Genomic DNA, 19,649 nt, shown 5'->3' on the forward strand with positions numbered 1-19,649 from the left:
AACATCCTCTTCCAGCCTGATCTGAAATCCACTCTACTCAAACAGTTGTTAATGCATTGCCCCTACGTTAGCCTTGTTTTCTAAGTTGTTAAATGCCTCCTTCCAATTGTGTTAAACCTCTAGGATGAGGGAGCTTTAAGCTACTTTGGTGTTTCAAACATAAATTATATTTGTATTTGGTTATCTAATTTAGTTAATAATTCTTTTCGACGTCTTCGAAGCGAGATTTTCTGAAACATAAAAGGCTAGCAGGGAATGAAAGCAGCTATTTTCGTTCAAATTACATGATAAAAAGTACGTTATATAAAATTCGACGGATATGAAATGCTGTTTGCACAGTGAAGACATTACACACACTTTCCTCTTACCTGTGACTGTGGATGAGCGCATTAAAAGCCAAACCATCTGCCCAGCTACTAGTGAAATTGATAACGTTGATCTGCGGGAAATTGCGAGTTGATTGGCGGACCCAGCTCAGTAAGATCTTTTCACTGTTTGTTTGTTGCAAGTCGGCCATAATGCCTTTCATTACATCTTTGACCTGTGAAAGACAGATGATCATCAGTTGCTGTACTTAGTAAAACAATGCTTTTCGCTCGTGTCTTAATTTAAAGTGCAATGCTCTGAAAAGCCTGTTTCTGAATGATCGACAGTGATAACAGAATGACTGCGTTTTTTGGAAAATAAAATCACTCTTTTATATTTGTAAACATATTTCCTCAGGAACAGATTTGCAAACAATATTGACATTAAATATGGATGAATACTTTTCAGACAGACAATAAACCCATTTCCACACAGATGGTTACATTGTGTGTGAAGCATGATTCATGTTCTTGTTGGCCAATCTTTCCAGTCCATGCGCCTGGTGTGAATATTTCCTGAACAACATATTTGTAACCATATATTCTATGCAATGTGTGATGCAGTACTTTTTATTTGCTAAAGGAGCAACCAACAAAAATCCAGTCTAAATAGAAAGTTTTAAAAGTTATTATGATTTCTTCACTTTCTTCAAACTAATTATGCCAGAAAGAACATGCGGAGTGTTATGAAAAAGAGGCACACAATTGTTTTAAAAATCTTTTCGATTGGGATTTAATAAATGACTAATAGAAGTAACAAAGAGAACTACTAACCTTCAACCCCTCTGAAAAACTTCATAGGTAAAATGAGCAGTGTTACACCTTGCCCAGTAAAACGAAATCAACGTAAATACACATCCAATGTGCAGGGATCAAAGCACATATTGCCCCTGCGGCCAAGATCCGCTGTGCACGGCTAAAGGCTGTGCTTGTCACAGGGTTGAGTTCCTACAGGGGGGTTGGCCCCGCAGCATACCCTCTGGCCATGTGTGGTACGGCATTAAATGTGGTCGCACATGGGGCCTGCTGAATGCATTGTGCCACCCACAAAATTAGCAATGTACCATTATAGTTGAGTTGCCAGTTTTAAACTGCCTTTTCGACCTGGAAAAATTAACCTTTTCTTAAGCCTAAACTTCAGTTTTTAATACGTATAGTTCACCATTAAGCTGTGACCTAAACGCCCATATGGCAGAGTGCATGGTATTTAAAAAGTAGGACATGCATATTTGAAGTTGTACATGACTAGGACTGCCAAAATCCCTGCACAGTATTCTGGGAAACCAAAATGGCACCTTGAAAGGGCAGTGGAACAAATCCATCTCTTTCAACCAAGATCTGCTCACTGGGGTCTGATTTCTTCTGTTGAAGCTCCAGGGGAACCTCACTGTGGTGACTGGAGACAAGGGTCAGATGTAGGTAATCACACTATGGAGATTTCAACCCTACCCCCTTCCTCTTCCTGAAGGAACCCAATCTCCCAGAATTAGCTCAAAGTTTCAGGCTAAGTTTGAACTGCCATTTGGGCATAAGAATAATTGACTAGACCTGGAAGGGTAGCTCAAAACATGAATTATGTTAAGGCTTGCTCATTGAAATAGTCCCAGGTTTATAAAAGCATAAACAAAAACAAACAAAATTAAAACATCCTTGATATGCTTCACTGTTAGTCTTGGCGTCCTTGGTGTGGTCTCCTCTAACTTTTTGCCTCTGTTTCCAGAGTTGTTGATGTGTGCTGGACTCTGTTTTGCTGTTTTTGTTACTCTGGGCACATTACCACTGCTATCCAGTGCTAAAGTGCAAGTGCTCCTATACCAAATGTGTAGGTAATTGGTTCACCCATGATTGGCATATTTGATTTACTGGTAAGTCCCTACTACAGTGCACTAGAGGTGCCCAAGGCCTGGCAATGAAATGCTACTAGTGGGCCTGCAGCACAGATTGTACCCACAATAGTAGCTCTGTAAACATGGCTCAGACCTGCCACTGCAGTGTCTGTGTGTGCAGTTTTAAACTGCCAATTCGACTTGGCAAGTGTACCCACTTGCCAGGCCTAAACCTTAACTTTTCTTACATGTAAGATACCCTTAAGGTAGGCCCTAGGTAGCCCCAAGTGCATGGTGCAGTGTATGGTTAAGGTAGGACGTATACTAATGTGATTTATGTGTCCTAACATTGAAATCCTGCTAAATTCAATTTTCACTGTTGCACGGCCTATCCCTCTCATAGGTTAACATGGGGGCTGCCTTTAAATATGATTAAAGTGTAGATTCCCTTTGGGAGCAGATAGACATGTGGAGTTTGGGGTCTCTGAGCTCACAATTTAAAAATACATCTTTTAGTAAAGTTGATTTTAAGATTGTGTGTTTGAAAATGCTACTTTTAGAAAGTGAGCGTTTTCTTGCTTAAACCGTTCTGTATCTGGATTCCCTGTCTGGGTCAGTTTGACAGTTGGGCTGTTTGCACCTCTCTCTTGACAGTGACACAAAGGGATCTGGGGTGCAGCCTGCTATCCAGTTGAGCCATCTGTGCTAGGAGGGGGGGGAGGAGTGGTCACTCACACCTGAAAGGGCTGTGCCTGCCCTCACACAATGCAGTCTCCAACCCCCTGGTGTGTGTCTGGGGCCTGGCCTGGGCAAGACAGGATTGCATAAACAAGAGAGACTTTTCCTTGAATTAAGCCTACTTCAAAGGGCAAAATGGGTATAAGAAGGGCACCCAAAACCACAGACTTTAGATCACTTCTGGAAGCCAAGAGGAACCTCTGCCTGGAGAAGAGCTGAAGAGCTGAGGAAGAAGAGCTGCCCTGCCTGTGACTGTGCTTTGTGGAGCTATCCTGCAGTAGCAGCTTCTGCCTGTGTAAGAGAATAAAGACTGGACTTTTGTGTGCCTTCCTACTTGTGAAGACCTCTTCAAGGGCTTGAAATTGAGCGTGCCTCGTATTGTTGAAGTCTCAGGGACAGCAAAGACTTCTATCTGCCAGCACCTGGAGCCTCTGCTAACAATCCTGCCCTGACAAGTGGTGCCCTATCCAGTTCCTGGGGCCTTGAAAGGAGAAGCTGGCAGGCCAAGTTTGAGAAATCCACGCACAGACCGCCGTGCGGGAAAAATTGTTACACAACCTGTGGAAAAACAACGCGCCGCAGGCTTCGCGGCTGAAATCGAGATGCCGTCTGCAGTGCGGCTGGGAGATCGATGCACGTGGCTGGAGAAACAACGCACAGAATCACTGATGGAGGCTGGTGAGATCGCAACCCACACTACATGGTTTTTGGGTCACCGTGTGTCAGGATTTCCGACACAAACATCAATGAGAGTATAAAAACAACGCAAAGCCTGCCCGAACCCAAGAGTGCTTGTCCGGATCAACGCATCGCTCTCCTGTGGTGAGAAGAAACGATGCACGCCGACCTGACCGAAGGAGAAACGATGCACGGTCTTGCTTGTGAGTGATATTGACGCATCGTAGGCTTCTTTCGATGCACACTCGCCCCTGTGGGGTTATTTTTGATGCGACCCAGGTAAATTTTCATGCTAACAGCGTTAGCGTTGTGTTTAAAAGAACATGAAGACTCTTTTTACATTTTAATTAATAACTTGACTTGTGTATGTTGGATTTTTGTTATTTTGGTCATGTTTTGTTTAGATTACTATTTTCTATTTTTCTAAACCTGTGTTGTGCCATTTTGTAGTGTTTTCATAAAGTTACTGTGTGTGCTGGCACAAATACTTTACACCTAGCACTCTGAAGTTAAGCCTGCCAGCTCGTGCCAAGCTAGCAAAGGGGTCGGCGGGGGTTAGCGGAGGGTGATTCTCTTTTACCCTGACTAGAGTGAGGGTCCTTGCTTGGACAGGTGGTAACCTGACTGCCAACCAAAGACTCTATTTCTAACATTCACTAATCCAGACTTTGGTACAGAAAGACACATTGATAACTTTTCTATCTCTTGCTAACCAATAATTGCATTTTTAACACTCTTTATCATAAATGTAAAAAGAATTGAAACTGTACCAAAACTAGACCCTAGTCAACAATCCAATTATAAGGCCTTAGCACGCTGTAATCAATTTATCCTGGGTCACATCTGACACAGTGCTGTCTCTGTGCAAATGTCACTTTGCGTCAGAGAACTTTCTTCCTTGCTTGGTCTGTACATGTGTGCACATTCTTTACTCACCTTTGGTAAGTGGTTGCTTGTATGTTCAAGCACAGCCAAATCCTGGACACATTTCATACTTTCAGTATTCTGCTGAAGGGCATGTCTTAGTGGGGAGAGACCTTTCTTTCTACAGTGTTGGAAAATGGGTTATTGGTAAGGGCAGGTAGGTACCTACACCTAGCAACAAGCCACTAACCTCCACCTAGGTACAGTTAGGTCTCAGTAAATTAATCCCAGCTCAACCCTTGGTAGCTTGGCAACGAGCGTCAAGGCTTAACTTAGGAGACAGAGTGTAAAGCATTCAAATATCACAAAACAGTAATTAAATAAAACACAGGAAACAGTTTAAAAATTCCAAAACCAATTTATAAAAATAGTTTATATTTTTATCTTTAAAATGACACAAAAACGAATAAAATCGGATAAAGGGAACCGGAGATATGAATTTTTAAAGAATTATTATTTTTCTAGCGCTTAGAAACAAAAAGCGCCAATCGGGTCATCTGGTTGCACCAGGACCGGGGCAAAGTCAAAGTTTCAGGCCGACCGCGATGGAGCCCTGCTCGGCTACAAGTCGCGGGAGGCCTCGGTTAAAAAGTTACCTTCTGACTTAGTCTTTATTTTGAAGTTTTTCTTCACCGGGACGAACCTGCCAGTTGAATCCGACCTCCTGTAGCCCTTGTCCGGATACGCGATGTGGGTTTCCTCGGTGGAGATTTTTACCTTCGGACTTAGTCGTTTTTTCGAGATGAAAATCCTTCGACCGGGGTAAACCTGGATCTTGATCCGACGTCCGTGGAGCCCTTCTCGGATACGATGGCTGGGAGGTTCCGGTCAACTTTTTACCTTCGGACTTAGTCTCTTTTTCGGAGGTTTTTCTTTACCGGGACGAACCACCAAGTCAGGCCGGGTCGCGGTTGAGGCAAGCCGGCTAGAATTTCCGCGGCGGGTCGGTCCCTCTCTGGAGCTTTTTTTCAAAAATTCTCAAATCTTCTCCAAACTTCTGGGGCTTCACCCAGATGTTCTTTTAAGGTTCTTTTGGGGTCCATAGCTCACCCCAAGGGTCCAGAAGTTCTGTGATGGTCCTTGGGGGGTGCGGACTTCAACTCCCAGAATGCACCTGGCGCAAACTCCTTTTTGGCCACTGTGCAGTGGTCAACTGGTCTCTTTTTTCAGGAGTTGGTGCAGGGGACTCTGGTTAGCAATTTTTCACCTGTAGCAAACAGGGAGTCCCTCCTTGAACCAGTTGAAGCCTGGCAAAGTCCTTCTTGTGGTGAAGCCCAAGTGTGCAGCTGGTGCAGTCCTTCTGAGTGCAGGTTCCAGGTGCAGGCCAGGGGTCCAGCAGGGCAGTCCTTCTTCTCCTTTAGTTCTTTTCTTCTTGAAATCTGGCAGGGATCTGAGGTGTGGGGGCAGGTCTGCCAGTTTTATCCTTGCTCCTGGGTGAAAAGCAGGGGGGTCCTGGTCCTCCAATCAGGTACAGGGTCGTCCCCCTGTGATGACCACTTCCTGGGAAGTGTGGCAAAAATCCATCCCAAAAGGCAACAGTCTCTAAAAATCCAACATGGCTGAATCTGATTTTTGGAGGTTACATCTGGCTGAGCCCACCCACTGGTGTGGCTAAAAATCATAAACACACCCCTCTCCTGCCCTCTCCTAATCTAATCAAGGGGGCACCTAGTTGTCTGGGGTTGCAGGATGTGGGGGTGTTGCTGGGTGCTCCAGATGTCCTTCTCTGCCTTTGAAGACCAGTTTGGCAGCCCTCCCCCTTCCTGCCTCACCATCTGCTGAGGGGAGATTCTCTCCCCCAAGCACATTCCTTTGTGTGAAGCCAGGCCACTTCACACCTCATCAAGGCAGCTTGGCAAAAGCTGCTGCAGGCTGGCCAATCAGAGCACAGCAGCAAAAACAATGCAGAGCTGAAATTGGCAACTTTTTAGGTAAAGTCTAAACTTTTTACCTGAACAAGTTATATTAAAACCAACAACTGGAAGTTGTGGGATTTATTACAACAATTAATTTGATACCAAATTCTTGGTATGCAACATTTAAGGAGACTTTAAAATTTAAAATAAAGTCTCCCCATTCTAGCCTATGAAGGCCATTTACTTCAATGAGGGAAACACTAATTTGGCTGTTTTTACCTCACCAGGGCTTATAAATCTATTTTTATAAAGTCCCTGCTTATAGTTACATGGCACCCAGCCCTAGGGGCACATAGGGCACACCTTAGGGGTGACTTATATGTAAAAATAAGGTAGTTTAAGACTTTGGAAGTACTTTTAAGTCCAAAGTCGAATTTGCATATAACTTTAATTTAAAAGCAGCCAGCAAGGCAGGCCTGCCTTTAAAATGACACTGGGCACCTCAGCAGTGCACCTAGGTGTGCACCACCTATGCTGTGGTCCCTAAACCTACATGCCCTACCATATACTAGGGACTTATAGGTAGGTTAACTTAGCCAATTATAATTAGCCTAATTGGCATATCCATTTTACACAGAGCACAGGCCCTGGGACTGGTTAGCAGTACCCAGGGCACCATCAGAGTCAGGAAAACACCAGCATAAAGTGGAAAAATGGGGGAAAAAAGTTAGGGGGCCTCTGCAATCAGCCCTGTTTTCTCACACAGCCCCCCCCCCCCAGCCCACACGCCCAGGAGACTCAGCCCAACCCTGGGAGAGTCTTCCTGGCTTGTTAGGCGAGGAAGACAGTGAAGAAAACTGGCTGTCCCTTTGCAGTGCCTACTCTGCCTTACATCCTCCTGTCAGGGTCACTCCCTCTGGGTAGTGAACCCACCCCAACAATGAAAGGACCCATTTCAAACTGAAACTTCCTCTATGGGGGTCTTCCTCCTCTTTCTCTGCCAACTTGGGTAGTGAGGTGCCCACCTCCCCTACTCCAAACTTTGCTAGGGCAACACCTAGCTTACCCAAAGAGGTCACCCAACACTTGAGCAACCCCACCATGACCAATAGGGTCAGGGGGCCTACTTTGCTATTGGCCCTGGGGTCTGCCTCCCAGGCCAAGTACAGTGCTGCCAGGAAGGCTAGCACCCAGCAGAGGCTACTGACAGCTGTCAGTACCCAGAACCACACCCTAAGCTCTCCACTGACAGGTGGCTGAGCTGCTTTAGGGGGCATTTTGGGGTCCTGGCACCCCTCTTGCTGTCTAGAGTGGGGGGCTACCACTTCCTGTGGCAGACACCCTCCTTCCACTCTCCCTTCTGTCAGTGCAGGGGCAGCACCCTGCATCTGGACAGCTGCCTGACTACTCAGGACTTCCTTGGGGTCAGGGGAGGCCTCACCAGTGCCAATTCTGGGCTCCCCCCCCTACTGGGGCAGAAGGCATTTGGCTCCCTGGAACTCTCTTTAAGAGTGGCCTACCCTTCCTTTTCTTCTTTCCTTTTCTTGGGGACCCCTGTCTCCTAACTGTAGGGACTGACTCCCCAGGACTTTGGGTTGGGGGGGCGCCCTGGGCGACCACCCCATCTGGGACCAGACTCACCTCTGGGAGGTCATTGCCCAGGATACAATCTAGGGGGAGGTCAGCACTGACTACCACCCTAAACCAGTCAAGGATACCCTCCCTCTCTAGGGACACTATGGCTACAGGTTTGGAGGTGACCTCCCCTGTGGCTATCCTGACTTTCTTTGTCTCTCCTGGGACATACATGCCTGGGGTCACTAACCGGTCACTCACTATAGTGTGACTGGCACAGGTGTCTCTCAGGCCAGTGGTAGGGATCCCATTCACCTGAATGGGGTGGAAGTGCCTACTTCCACCCTCAGGGATCACCAGCTTACCATCTGGTCCTGTCTCCCAGCTCAATGCTAGGAGGACTTCATCATCTGGGGAGTCCTCCTCCATGGCTACACTGGACAGCCCAATGCTAACCACCTTCTTTGGACAGGCTGCATCTCCTCTGAAGTGACCTGTCTGCTGACAGTCAAAGCAAGCCCTACTGTCCAAGAGCTTTTTTAACCCTGGGTCTCCCTGTCTCTGCTTGTCAGAGTGGGAGTGGGATTTACTCTCCTCCTTCTTAGGGTTCTGGGGTACAGAGGGAGTCTCTGTGGTGGGCTTACCACCTCCCTCCTTAGGTTTTTGGGGACCTGCCCACCCCTTCTTGGAGTCTCCCCCCTGGGACTTGACAACCACCCTGGTTCTCAACCACTCATCAGCTGCCTCCCCTAGCTCTCTAGGGTTGGTCTGCTTAGAGTCCACTAGATGCTGGCGTAACCTTTCTTGGGTACAATTGGTCAAGATGTGCTCTCTCATGATCAGATTGTATAACCCCTCATAAGTATTTACTTTGTTACCAATAATCCAGCCCTCTAGTGCCTTAAGTGAGGTGTCTACAAAGTCCACCCAGGACTGTGTGCTTGTCTTTTGGGTGTCCCTAAACTTGAGCCTATACTGCTCTGGGGTCATACCAAACTTTTTAGTCAAGGAACTCTTCATACTGGGGTATAAGTCTGCATCCTCCCCACTCATGGTTAGGAGCCTATCCCTCCCAGAGTTGGGAACTAACTCCCAAAGAAGTGAACCCCAGTACTGAGGCTTGACTCTCCTCATCTGGAGGGCCCTCTCAAAGGCCCCCAGCCACTTATCTATGTCACCCCCATCTACATAGGCAGGAACCACCCCTTTGGGTAATCTGGGGGAAAAACCCCCACCCAGGGACACCTCAGCTTCTTTATCGCTGCCACCATCTCTTTTCTCTTTCTTTGCCCACTTTTTCTTTTCTAGGGCCAGCTTCTCTGCTTCCAAAGCTATGTATGCTAGCTGGGCCTCCAGCTCTCTTTCTCTGATGGATGGGTTCTCTCCTCCTGAAAGGACCCCCTTCCCACCACTAGCTTTGGGTCTATCTCTAGTGACTGTATTTACTGAGGACCGTTCTTCCTCATCCTCACTTGGGCTCAGATGCCTTCCCTCCCCTGAGAGGTTAGAGTTAGCATCCTCCCCTTTTTCTTCCTCCTCTGGAGCTTCCTCTGTGCCTAGCTCTTGGGCCTCAGCCCATGCTGTCAGGGATTTAATCAGGATTTGCTTCCTGAGATCAGTGGTTGCAGGCAACCCTCTTTCAATACACAACCCCCTAAGCTGGACCACTGTCAGTGTGGGTAGGCTAGCCAGATCAAGCTCCATGGTTCCCTAGTTTTGTGTCAACAAAAACTTTTTGCAAAAATTGGAAACAATAATTTAGAAAAATTACAAAAATTCAATAATTGAAATTAATCAAAATTAATTTAAAAAAAAAAAATTAAAAATTAGTTTTTTTTTTTTTGCACTAAGACAATTTAAAGGATTTTTAATTTGTTTTACTTAAAACTGTAACGTGATACTGAACACAAGTACAGGATCCCACCGCTGCCACCAAAAATGTTGGAAAATGGGTTATTGGTAAGGGCAGGTAGGTACCTATACCTAGCAACAAGCCACTAACCTCCACCTAGGTACAGTTAGGTCTCAGTAAATTAATCCCAGCTCAACCCTTGGTAGCTTGGCAACGAGCGTCAAGGCTTAACTTAGGAGACAGAGTGTAAAGCATTCAAATATCACAAAACAGTAATTAAATAAAACACAGGAAACAGTTTAAAAATTCCAAAAACAATTTATAAAAATAGTTTATATTTTTATCTTTAAAATGACACAAAAACGAATAAAATCGGATAAAGGGAACCGGAGATATGAATTTTTAAAGAATTATTATTTTTCTAGCGCTTAGAAACAAAAAGCGCCAATCGGGTCATCTGGTTGCACCAGGACCGGGGCAAAGTCAAAGTTTCAGGCCGACCGCGATGGAGCCCTGCTCGGCTACAAGTCGCGGGAGGCCTCGGTTAAAAAGTTACCTTCTGACTTAGTCTTTATTTTGAAGTTTTTCTTCACCGGGATGAACCTGCCAGTTAAATCCGACCTCCTGGAGCCCTTGTCCGGATACGCGATGTGGGTTTCCTCGGTGGACATTTTTACCTTCGGACTTAGTCGTTTTTTCGAGATGAAAATCCTTCGACCGGGGTAAACCTGGATCTTGATCCGACGTCCGTGGAGCCCTTCTCGGATACGATGGCTGGGAGGTCCCGGTCAACTTTTTACCTTCGGACTTAGTCTCTTTTTCGGAGGTTTTTCTTTACCGGGACGAACCACCAAGTCAGGCCGGGTCGCTGTTGAGGCAAGCCGGCTAGAATTTCCGCGGCGGGTCGGTCCCTCTCTGGAGCTTTTTTTCAAAAATTCTCAAATCTTCTCCAAACTTCTGGGGCTTCACCCAGATGTTCTTTTAAGGTTCTTTTGGGGTCCATAGCTCACCCCAAGGGTCCAGAAGTTCTGTGATGGTCCTTGGGGGGTGCGGACTTCAACTCCCAGAATGCACCTGGCGCAAACTCCTTTTTGGCCACTGTGCAGTGGTCAACTGGTCTCTTTTTTCAGGAGTTGGTGCAGGGGACTCTGGTTAGCAATTTTTCACCTGTAGCAAACAGGGAGTCCCTCCTTGAACCAGTTGAAGCCTGGCAAAGTCCTTCTTGTGGTGAAGCCCAAGTGTGCAGCTGGTGCAGTCCTTCTGAGTGCAGGTTCCAGGTGCAGGCCAGGGGTCCAGCAGGGCAGTCCTTCTTCTCCTTTAGTTCTTTTCTTCTTGAAATCTGGCAGGGATCTGAGGTGTGGGGGCAGGTCTGCCAGTTTTATCCTTGCTCCTGGGTGAAAAGCAGGGGGGTCCTGGTCCTCCAATCAGGTACAGGGTCGTCCCCCTGTGATGACCACTTCCTGGGAAGTGTGGCAAAAATCCATCCCAAAAGGCAACAGTCTCTAAAAATCCAACATGGCTGAATCTGATTTTTGGAGGTTACATCTGGCTGAGCCCACCCACTGGTGTGGCTAAAAATCATAAACACACCCCTCTCCTGCCCTCTCCTAATCTAATCAAGGGGGCACCTAGTTGTCTGGGGTTGCAGGATGTGGGGGTGTTGCTGGGTGCTCCAGATGTCCTTCTCTGCCTTTGAAGACCAGTTTGGCAGCCCTCCCCCTTCCTGCCTCACCATCTGCTGAGGGGAGATTCTCTCCCCCAAGCACATTCCTTTGTGTGAAGCCAGGCCACTTCACACCTCATCAAGGCAGCTTGGCAAAAGCTGCTGCAGGCTGGCCAATCAGAGCACAGCAGCAAAAACAACGCAGAGCTGAAATTGGAAACTTTTTAGGTAAAGTCTAAACTTTTTACCTGAACAAGTTATATTAACTCCAACAACTGGAAGTTGTGGGATTTATTACAACAATTAATTTGATACCAAATTCTTGGTATGCAACATTTAAGGAGTCTTTAAAATTTAAAATAAAGTCTCCCCATTCTAGCCTATGAAGGCCATTTACTTCAATGAGGGAAAAACGAATTTGGCTGTTTTTACCTCACCAGGGCTTATAAATCTATTTTTATAAAGTCCCTGCTTATAGTTACATGGCACCCAGCCCTAGGGGCACATAGGGCACACCTTAGGGGTGACTTATATGTAAAAATAAGGTAGTTTAAGACTTTGGAAGTACTTTTAATTCCAAAGTCGAATTTGCATATAACTTTAATTTAAAAGCAGCCAGCAAGGCAGGCCTGCCTTTAAAATGACACTGGGCACCTCAGCAGTGCACCTAGGTGTGCACCACCTATGCTGTGGTCCCTAAACCTACATGCCCTACCATATACTAGGGACTTATAGGTAGGTTAACTTAGCCAATTATAATTAGCCTAATTTGCATATCCATTTTACACAGAGCACAGGCCCTGGGACTGGTTAGCAGTACCCAGGGCACCATCAGAGTCAGGAAAACACCAGCATAAAGTGGAAAAATGGGGGCAAAAAGTTAGGGGGCCTCTGCAATCAGCCCTGTTTTCTCACATACAGTATTATTCATGTGTAAGTGGAAGCACAACTTCCAGGTGCTAACTTTGGGATTCAGAAACCAAATCTGAACCACTTCTAATTCCATGGAGCCCGTTCAATTGTTTCATTATTTGACAATGGAGGAAGTACTCAATAAATATTATTTTTCAAATGCCAGTATGGAACAATGAAGTTTTACAGCTTCTCCCCTTGGGGGTCCATCTGGTGGCCATCAGAGCTAGGACCAACATCCATACCCACAGACCACATAAGAATTCTAGGGATTATCCTGGACGACAAGCTCAACATGATAGCTCAAATCAATGCAGTGTGCACCTCCTGCATCCACATCCTACGAATGCTGTGAAAAATGTTCAAATGGTTGCCTAACACCAGACAGACCATCAGGCAAGGACTCATTATCAGCAGGCTGAACTAGGGCATCACTCTCTATGCCAGAATCTCCAAACAACTACTACACAGACTCCAAACCATCCAGAACACCAATATAAGGCTCTTACCTCCCACACCATACCTACTTCAAACCGCATTTGAGGAAGCTTCCCTGGCTCCCCATTCACAAGAACAGTCAATTCAAACTTCTCATGCCCAAACACAAACCTCTACACAACACAGGACCAGAATACCTGAACAGCTACATACACCTTCACTAACCTACCATACACCTATGCTCTGCCTCACTCTCACTTGCACACATTCCACACATCCACAAAATCAAAACTAGAGGTTGCTCATTCTCTTACATTGCACCCAAGAAATGGAACAACCTCCCTCTACACCTCAGAGCCTCCTCTTCACTTCTTTAGTTCTGCAAGAAGCTGAAGGCTTTGCTCTTCGTATAAACACCTTGGGGACCACAAGAATGCACACATGCCCAAGCGCCTGGGTACCCTTTTGGGTGATTAGTGTACTATGCAAATCAATATAACATAACAAATCTTAGGGCCATATTTAAGAGCCCATAGTGTCTCCTTGTACCACATTAGCGTGTTTTAAAAAAATGCTAATGTGGCCCAACAAGGCCAAAATCACTGTGCCATGTTTACAAAGTGGTGTGTTGCATGCACCACTTTGTAACCCCTTGTGCTACATTATACCTGCACCAGGGATAATGTGTGCAAAGAAGGCGTTCCCCCAATGAGCAGGCATTAAAAGGATTATCCCATTAATTACAATGGGCCTCTGGGTGCTTTGCAGGATTAGCATCAAGGTCAGCCTAAACCTTTGACTTTGACACGGTCTGATGCAACCAGATAGCAGCCTTTGATGCTTTGTACTTTTTGGTGCTACTTTTACTTCAAATTTTTAAAAATGATATATTGGATTCTACTCATGGGTTTTTTGTTGTTTTATTGTCTTTTTATATGAAAAAACATTCTCTTTTTGTTTGGTTTGGGAATATTTTGGTGTAGTGTTTTCACTTTATGACTGTAAGGGTATTGCATAAATAGTTTTCATGTTGATTGTAAGTTAAGCCTGGCTGCTTTGTTCCATGCTACCAGAGGTTAAGCATAGGCTAATTTAGTGACTATAGTGGTTCACCCTGAAAAGGGTTGTGAACATTATTTGAAGTGGGTTCTCACCTCCTTCATCTAATACTCCAATTTCTTACATAGTTGAAGTCAGAAAAACCTATGTCACCTCTTGATTTAGTTTAGGATAATTTGAGGCTCTTGGAAATTGGGTTACTGGTTCAGGGTATAGAATTCTACTATAGCAGCAACCATAATCTCTGTCAGGGTGAAACACAAGCAAATCCCAAATTAATCCTCTGGTAGCTTGGCACAATCAGTCAGGCTTAACTTAGAGGCAAAGTGTAAAGTAATTATGCAGCACTTAAAAAAGTAATAAAGTAAAAACACAACACTAGAAAAATAGTGTGCTAATTTAAAAAAATAGAGACAATTATTTGAGATCAAAACAACAAAGATAAAATCAGTAGAACCTGCAATATCCAAATTTAAAGATTTCATTGAAAATAGTACCTAGAACCACACAGCGTGAACTATGGTAATCTGGTTATGCTGGATCAGGATAAAGTCACAAGTCCAGGTCAACCACGATGGTGCATGGGCAGGATACAGGCACCCATTTAGGTCTACTAAACAAAGTACCTTAAATCCTTGTTGCAGAGCATTGGGAGAACCCACATCAACGATGCATTTCACAGCAAGTTCTGAGGAAGCTGCAGGACTGGGATGCAGAGCTCTGCATCATCAATGAGGATGCCATTGACACCGAGCCAGTGATATGAAGACCTGTGTCAAAGGTGTGTTGCACACTGGAGATTCCGAAGAAGCTGCAGGGCTGTGTTGAGGAGTCCTGCATTGTCATTGAGGCTGCAGTCAATGAGGGGGTTGCAATGCAAAGGCATACTTCAAGGATGCATCACACTGCAGCAGTTCTGAAGTGGCTGCAAAATGATGCATTGTGCTGTGTTGGGTCTGCTCACAGTGGGGCTGGCAGAGCACCTTCTGGGAGTGTCCACGTCTGAGGTGACACCACTTGAGGGGTAGGGCTCACAGCAGACAGTGTCGAGGTCTTGGATGCCAGGTGGTTGGAGTTTTTTCTGTCCATGAGGCTCCGATCGAGAGGCCAGCCAACTTGCTCTTAGAGTGGGTCTGGTGGTCCTGGGACCAAAATGCAGGTCCGGAGGGGGCGTCATCTGGCCACGAGTGAAGATGGCCACTTACTGATCGAGCTCTTCATGACTGAGTGTTTCAGAGGATGGCAGCAGGGCTTCTTGAGCTGCTGGTTTGCCAGTACACTTCACCTCATTTGTCCCAAAGCACGCGACTGGGACCTGATGCCAGAAGCAGCCCTGCTGCAATTGAAGAAGTGGCTGCTCTGACCTGAGCTGCTTATTTGTGCCTGCTGAGCTGAGGGAAGCAGCGGCCTCAATTTGCAACATCAGATGACCGAATGGCACCTCACACACGCAGGGTGCCTCTGACCTCTCTTGGCACCTAGCACCATGGTGACTCCCATGAGTGGCCCTCCGGCAGACCTCTGGGTGGCCCTGGCTTCCACCGCCAGCACCTGTCCCTGCCTGTGAACAGCCGTCCGCTCTCTGAACATGCTGGTCAGACTGACAACTCTGCATCCTGTGCACCACCATTTTGGGCCAGGCCTCACGGCCCCTCTGCAGCCCGCCCAAACTCACTGCTGTTGCCCACATAATACACTGTGAATCCTGGGGAGTAACTCAGCTCTGGAACACAATACACCACCCCTGCTGCCCTTGGAGCTATGAATATTAATTTGCTGCCTGACTGGCAGGGACCACCTGCTTTTTTTGCACCACAGTGCATGGGTGGCCCCTGACCATCAGGCTATTCCTTCCTTCTGGGTCAGGCACCCCATGCAGACCTCCTCTGCCCTGCGGGCAGAGTGCATTCTCCTCCACTGGACCTTCACCACATGACCAGGGGCCCGCTGTCTATGAGGGTTTGCTTTGGAATCGACTGGTCCCCCACTTCATGGCCCTACCTGGGACCCTGAAGCCAACATATTTGTGATGCATGCTATTACTTTGCCACATCCCATTCGGTGGCACATGGCTAGCCAACTACACCTGTGACACTCACATGGCTGCATTCCTCTCCTTGACTCTACCTAGATGGGCACTGGACCCACCTTTAATATCTGTGGTGCTCCTCCCGGCCCTATGACACACATGTAGCCCATGCTGACCCGCTGAAGGGTGGGCTCTGAATGAGCCCTCAAGTTATACTGCCTGATGTCATCTCTGGGTCACGGATCACCTCACTCATCCCCCACATACCTGAGCAGTCTGAGTGATCCCTACAAACGGGTGTCCCTCTCCCATCCTGGCATGCGAGAGGGAGGCATTGAGACCAGCCCTTTTTCCTGAACAGTTTTAAATGGACACTCCACTTCTCCAGACACTCCTTACATTTACCATTAGCAGAACACTAGTGACAGGGGCTGACCATCTCCTGTCTCTGGTGCCCTCCCCCAAGAGCTTGAAATTGTCCCTCTGCCAGGTCCCTGGACTGGAGATGCCCACCAGCAATCCCTCCGGCAAATCCTCTCCCCAGTTGCTCTTCTCGCAGGCCGTCTCTCAGCAATGCTTTATGGCCACCACCCAGGTGCCTAATGCCATTGGCCTGCTTGCAACCACCCTTTGCCCGCAACAGGATACCATGATGGAGGGCATACTGCCAGAAATCACTGCGGGTGGCTGCTGACTGGTGAGCATGGACTCCAAAATCTCGGACCTCACCGCAGAGACCAAGTGCCTACAAGCCGATATCGCTGGCATTCAAGAAAAAGTGGAGGGGATGGAACACTGCCTTGGGGCAGTGGAGGACCGGCTTAACACCATCCTAGACAGGGACCAGGAACTCTTAGACCTACGGAACAAGCTTGTAGACCTGGAAAACATAAGCCACAGAGACAATGCTCACTTTTTAGGATTCCTGGAACGGGCTGGGTCACGGACATAAATAATTTCTTCAAAGGCCTCCTCCCCCCCCTTACGGAGCTCACCTTTTTTCCCCTCTGGAGATACAGCAGGCTCATCGCATGGGTCCCCCATGCCAGTACTCATCGGGAAGGGTGCAGCCCTTCATACCCTGCTTCCTTCAGCATGAGCAGGTGTGTCAACTCCTGACTACTGCCCACTCCCATGGCCTGTATGACTTCAAAGGACCCACATGGCTGCCGATTTTTCACGGGAGTCAAAATGAAGGAATTGCTGGCAATTCAGCCTCAGTTGCAAAAACTGGACATCAAGTTCAGCCTTCTCAAATCTGCCCATATGTGGATTACAAAAGATGGCAGGTCTAAGGATTCCTTTGACATGGATGCCCTACACCTCTTCATGGAAGGTCTTTTTCACCAAACTATGAACCATGCCCCTCAACTCATGAGCATGTCCCTTCCTCCTTTAACCTCTTGTGGCTGCTGGAGCTGTGGTGGGGGTTCCAACCAGTGCAGAGACCTGGAAAGGATGGTTAGATCCCAGTATGGCAGGGATATACCACTGAAGGCAGTGGCAGCCTACAGGACCAGAGCTGCAATAAATCTCGGTCCCCACTGAAACCCTCCCACCCTTAAGGTTAAGAATTGTTTCTTACTGCCATGGTTGCTGCTCCACTGCACCTGCTGCTACATGATAAGGTTATTGGCATCCTCAAGATTGATGGATAAGTATAGTACAATCACCTGTATATCTATTGTCTGTACCGCTTCCATGGTAATGCCTCTTGTATATTACTTTTGGGTGGCTGTCATTTGCTTTGTCCTTAGTTGCACTGTTATTCATTGCTATGTTTCCGAGTGCCTCTGTACTGACATTTGCCTGATGTCCTGTGTTCCTTTTTCCTAACAAATCACTTTTGTTATCACTGTATACACTGTTAAAATGTTATGCAAGGTGGATATGCTGACAATATGGGCCCAACCTGCTTGACCCCCCCAGTCTCTCTCCTTCCCTCCCCCTCAACCTCTGGCCAATTGGAGAGCCACCCAACCTCCACTTCACTTCCCTCCTCCCGCTATCCACGGTCGTCTACCCTCTTAATTAAACGAAACAGCTGTATGAGTGCCACTTATTACTTGTTGTGATACCTCAGCGTCCACCCCTCTTCCTTTGGACACCCCACATGGACATTGCCCGCTGCAAGTTCACCCCCCAGCTCGACTGCCACCCTAGTATCCGAATAAGAATCTTCTTGTTTGCCCCTCCTTGGAGACACCCAGTGCACTGGAACCACACGCTTAGACCTGCGATTCATAATCCCCGGTTCTCCCTGAGACACTGTCCTCAGCTACCGCCAGATTATTCATATCTCTTCTCTTTCTTCTCCATTCATCTTTCCTATGTCTTCAAGTAAACACCCTGTCCTCCACTGATCCGAGGGGTTCTGCGTGCCCCCCTCTTTCTCTCTCTCCTCTCTTTCTTCATTCTTCTCCCTCCCATTCTTGATCTTCTCCCTTTTTTTCCCTTTTCTTTCCCTTTGTTCCATCCCGTTCTATACCCTGGTGCCTATGCTCATCATCGCCACTGTTTACTTCCTCCACTTCCCGATGGCTGCTCCGATACATGCAGCCCACTCTTCCCTGCGGGCCACCTCCTGGAACGTTAAAGGCCTTACATCCTATATAAAATGAAAGAATATGCTGTCTTGTCTGCAGTCTAAACACGTAGACATAGCCCTCTTATAGGAGACCCATTTCTCACAGCTGGAGTCAGAAAAACTCTGTTGGGACTGGGTGGGATGAGTGGTTCATAGTAGCTGCCCGGCGACACCAGCAGCATGCTCTGGACCATCCAGGAAGTGCAGAGTAGCGATTCTCCTGCACAGATCCCTGACCTTAATGATACTCTGGACCTGGTCTGACCTGGACGGTGCTATGTCTTTGTCAAACTTAAATTCAGGGAGCGAACACTATGTGTTGCCTTGGCATACGCATACATGGACCCCAAACATCTTTTCTGTCTTCAACTCAACTATCTACTAACAGAAATTGGAGCCACTCAATATCTCATTGGGGGAGACTGGAACTTAGAGCGAGACACAGTACCTGGAACTTATCATGAGATGCAGTGCTTGATAGCAACAGCCCCCTACTAGTCAGTAATAATGAGGTCAGGGCTCTCCAAGGTACTTTCAGACCACGGATTGATGGACCACTGGTATCTCTCTCACCTGGAGGAATGAGAATACACCTTTTTATCATCGGTCCAATGTACCCTGTCCAGTCTGGACTATTTCCTGGTCTCACATCAGGTAGTTGCCATTACCCAAGACTCCCAGATCATGTAGGCTGCACACTCTGAACACTCACCTGTCCTACTTTCTCAGAATTTAGGTCTAACATCAGGTAGTTGCCATTACCCAAGACTCCCAGATCATGTAGGCTGTACCCTCTGAACACTCCCCTGTCCTCCTTTCCCTGGATTTAGTTCTTACCTTTCCGGGCAGTAAACCATGGCATTTGAACATATTGCGCTATCGCACACCCCAGGGAGACGCCTAGCTGTGCTCCAATGTTTCCACATACTTGGAACATAACAAGGGCTTGGTTCCCTCTCATCAGGTCCTGTGGGCAGACGCAAGGGCTACTATTCACGGCCAACTCATGAGTGATGCAGCCCAAGCCAACTCCCAGAGACTGACCCAACAGAAAGACCTGGAGGAGGAGATTGCAACTCGTACACATCTATATACCATGGACCCCTCAACACCCACCCAATACCGCCTGGAAAGAAACCACCTGGAC

General features: G+C 47.0%; 1 protein-coding gene across 4 annotated transcripts in view; it reads right to left on the reverse strand.

Annotated features, from left to right (window-relative positions):
* Window positions 1-19,649, reverse strand: part of DMD (dystrophin) — a 6,960,831-nt gene that overhangs the window by 6,031,913 nt on the left and 909,269 nt on the right. For all 4 annotated transcript variants that reach the window (XM_069204753.1, XM_069204754.1, XM_069204752.1 and 1 more), the window contains exon 6: window positions 369-541. In XM_069204753.1, coding sequence (XP_069060854.1) covers window positions 369-541 — 173 coding nt within the window. The remainder of the gene's footprint in view (window positions 1-368; window positions 542-19,649) is intronic.

Source organism: Pleurodeles waltl, chromosome 8 (assembly GCF_031143425.1).
Source record: "Pleurodeles waltl isolate 20211129_DDA chromosome 8, aPleWal1.hap1.20221129, whole genome shotgun sequence".
NCBI classification, from domain to species: Eukaryota; Metazoa; Chordata; class Amphibia; order Caudata; family Salamandridae; genus Pleurodeles; species Pleurodeles waltl.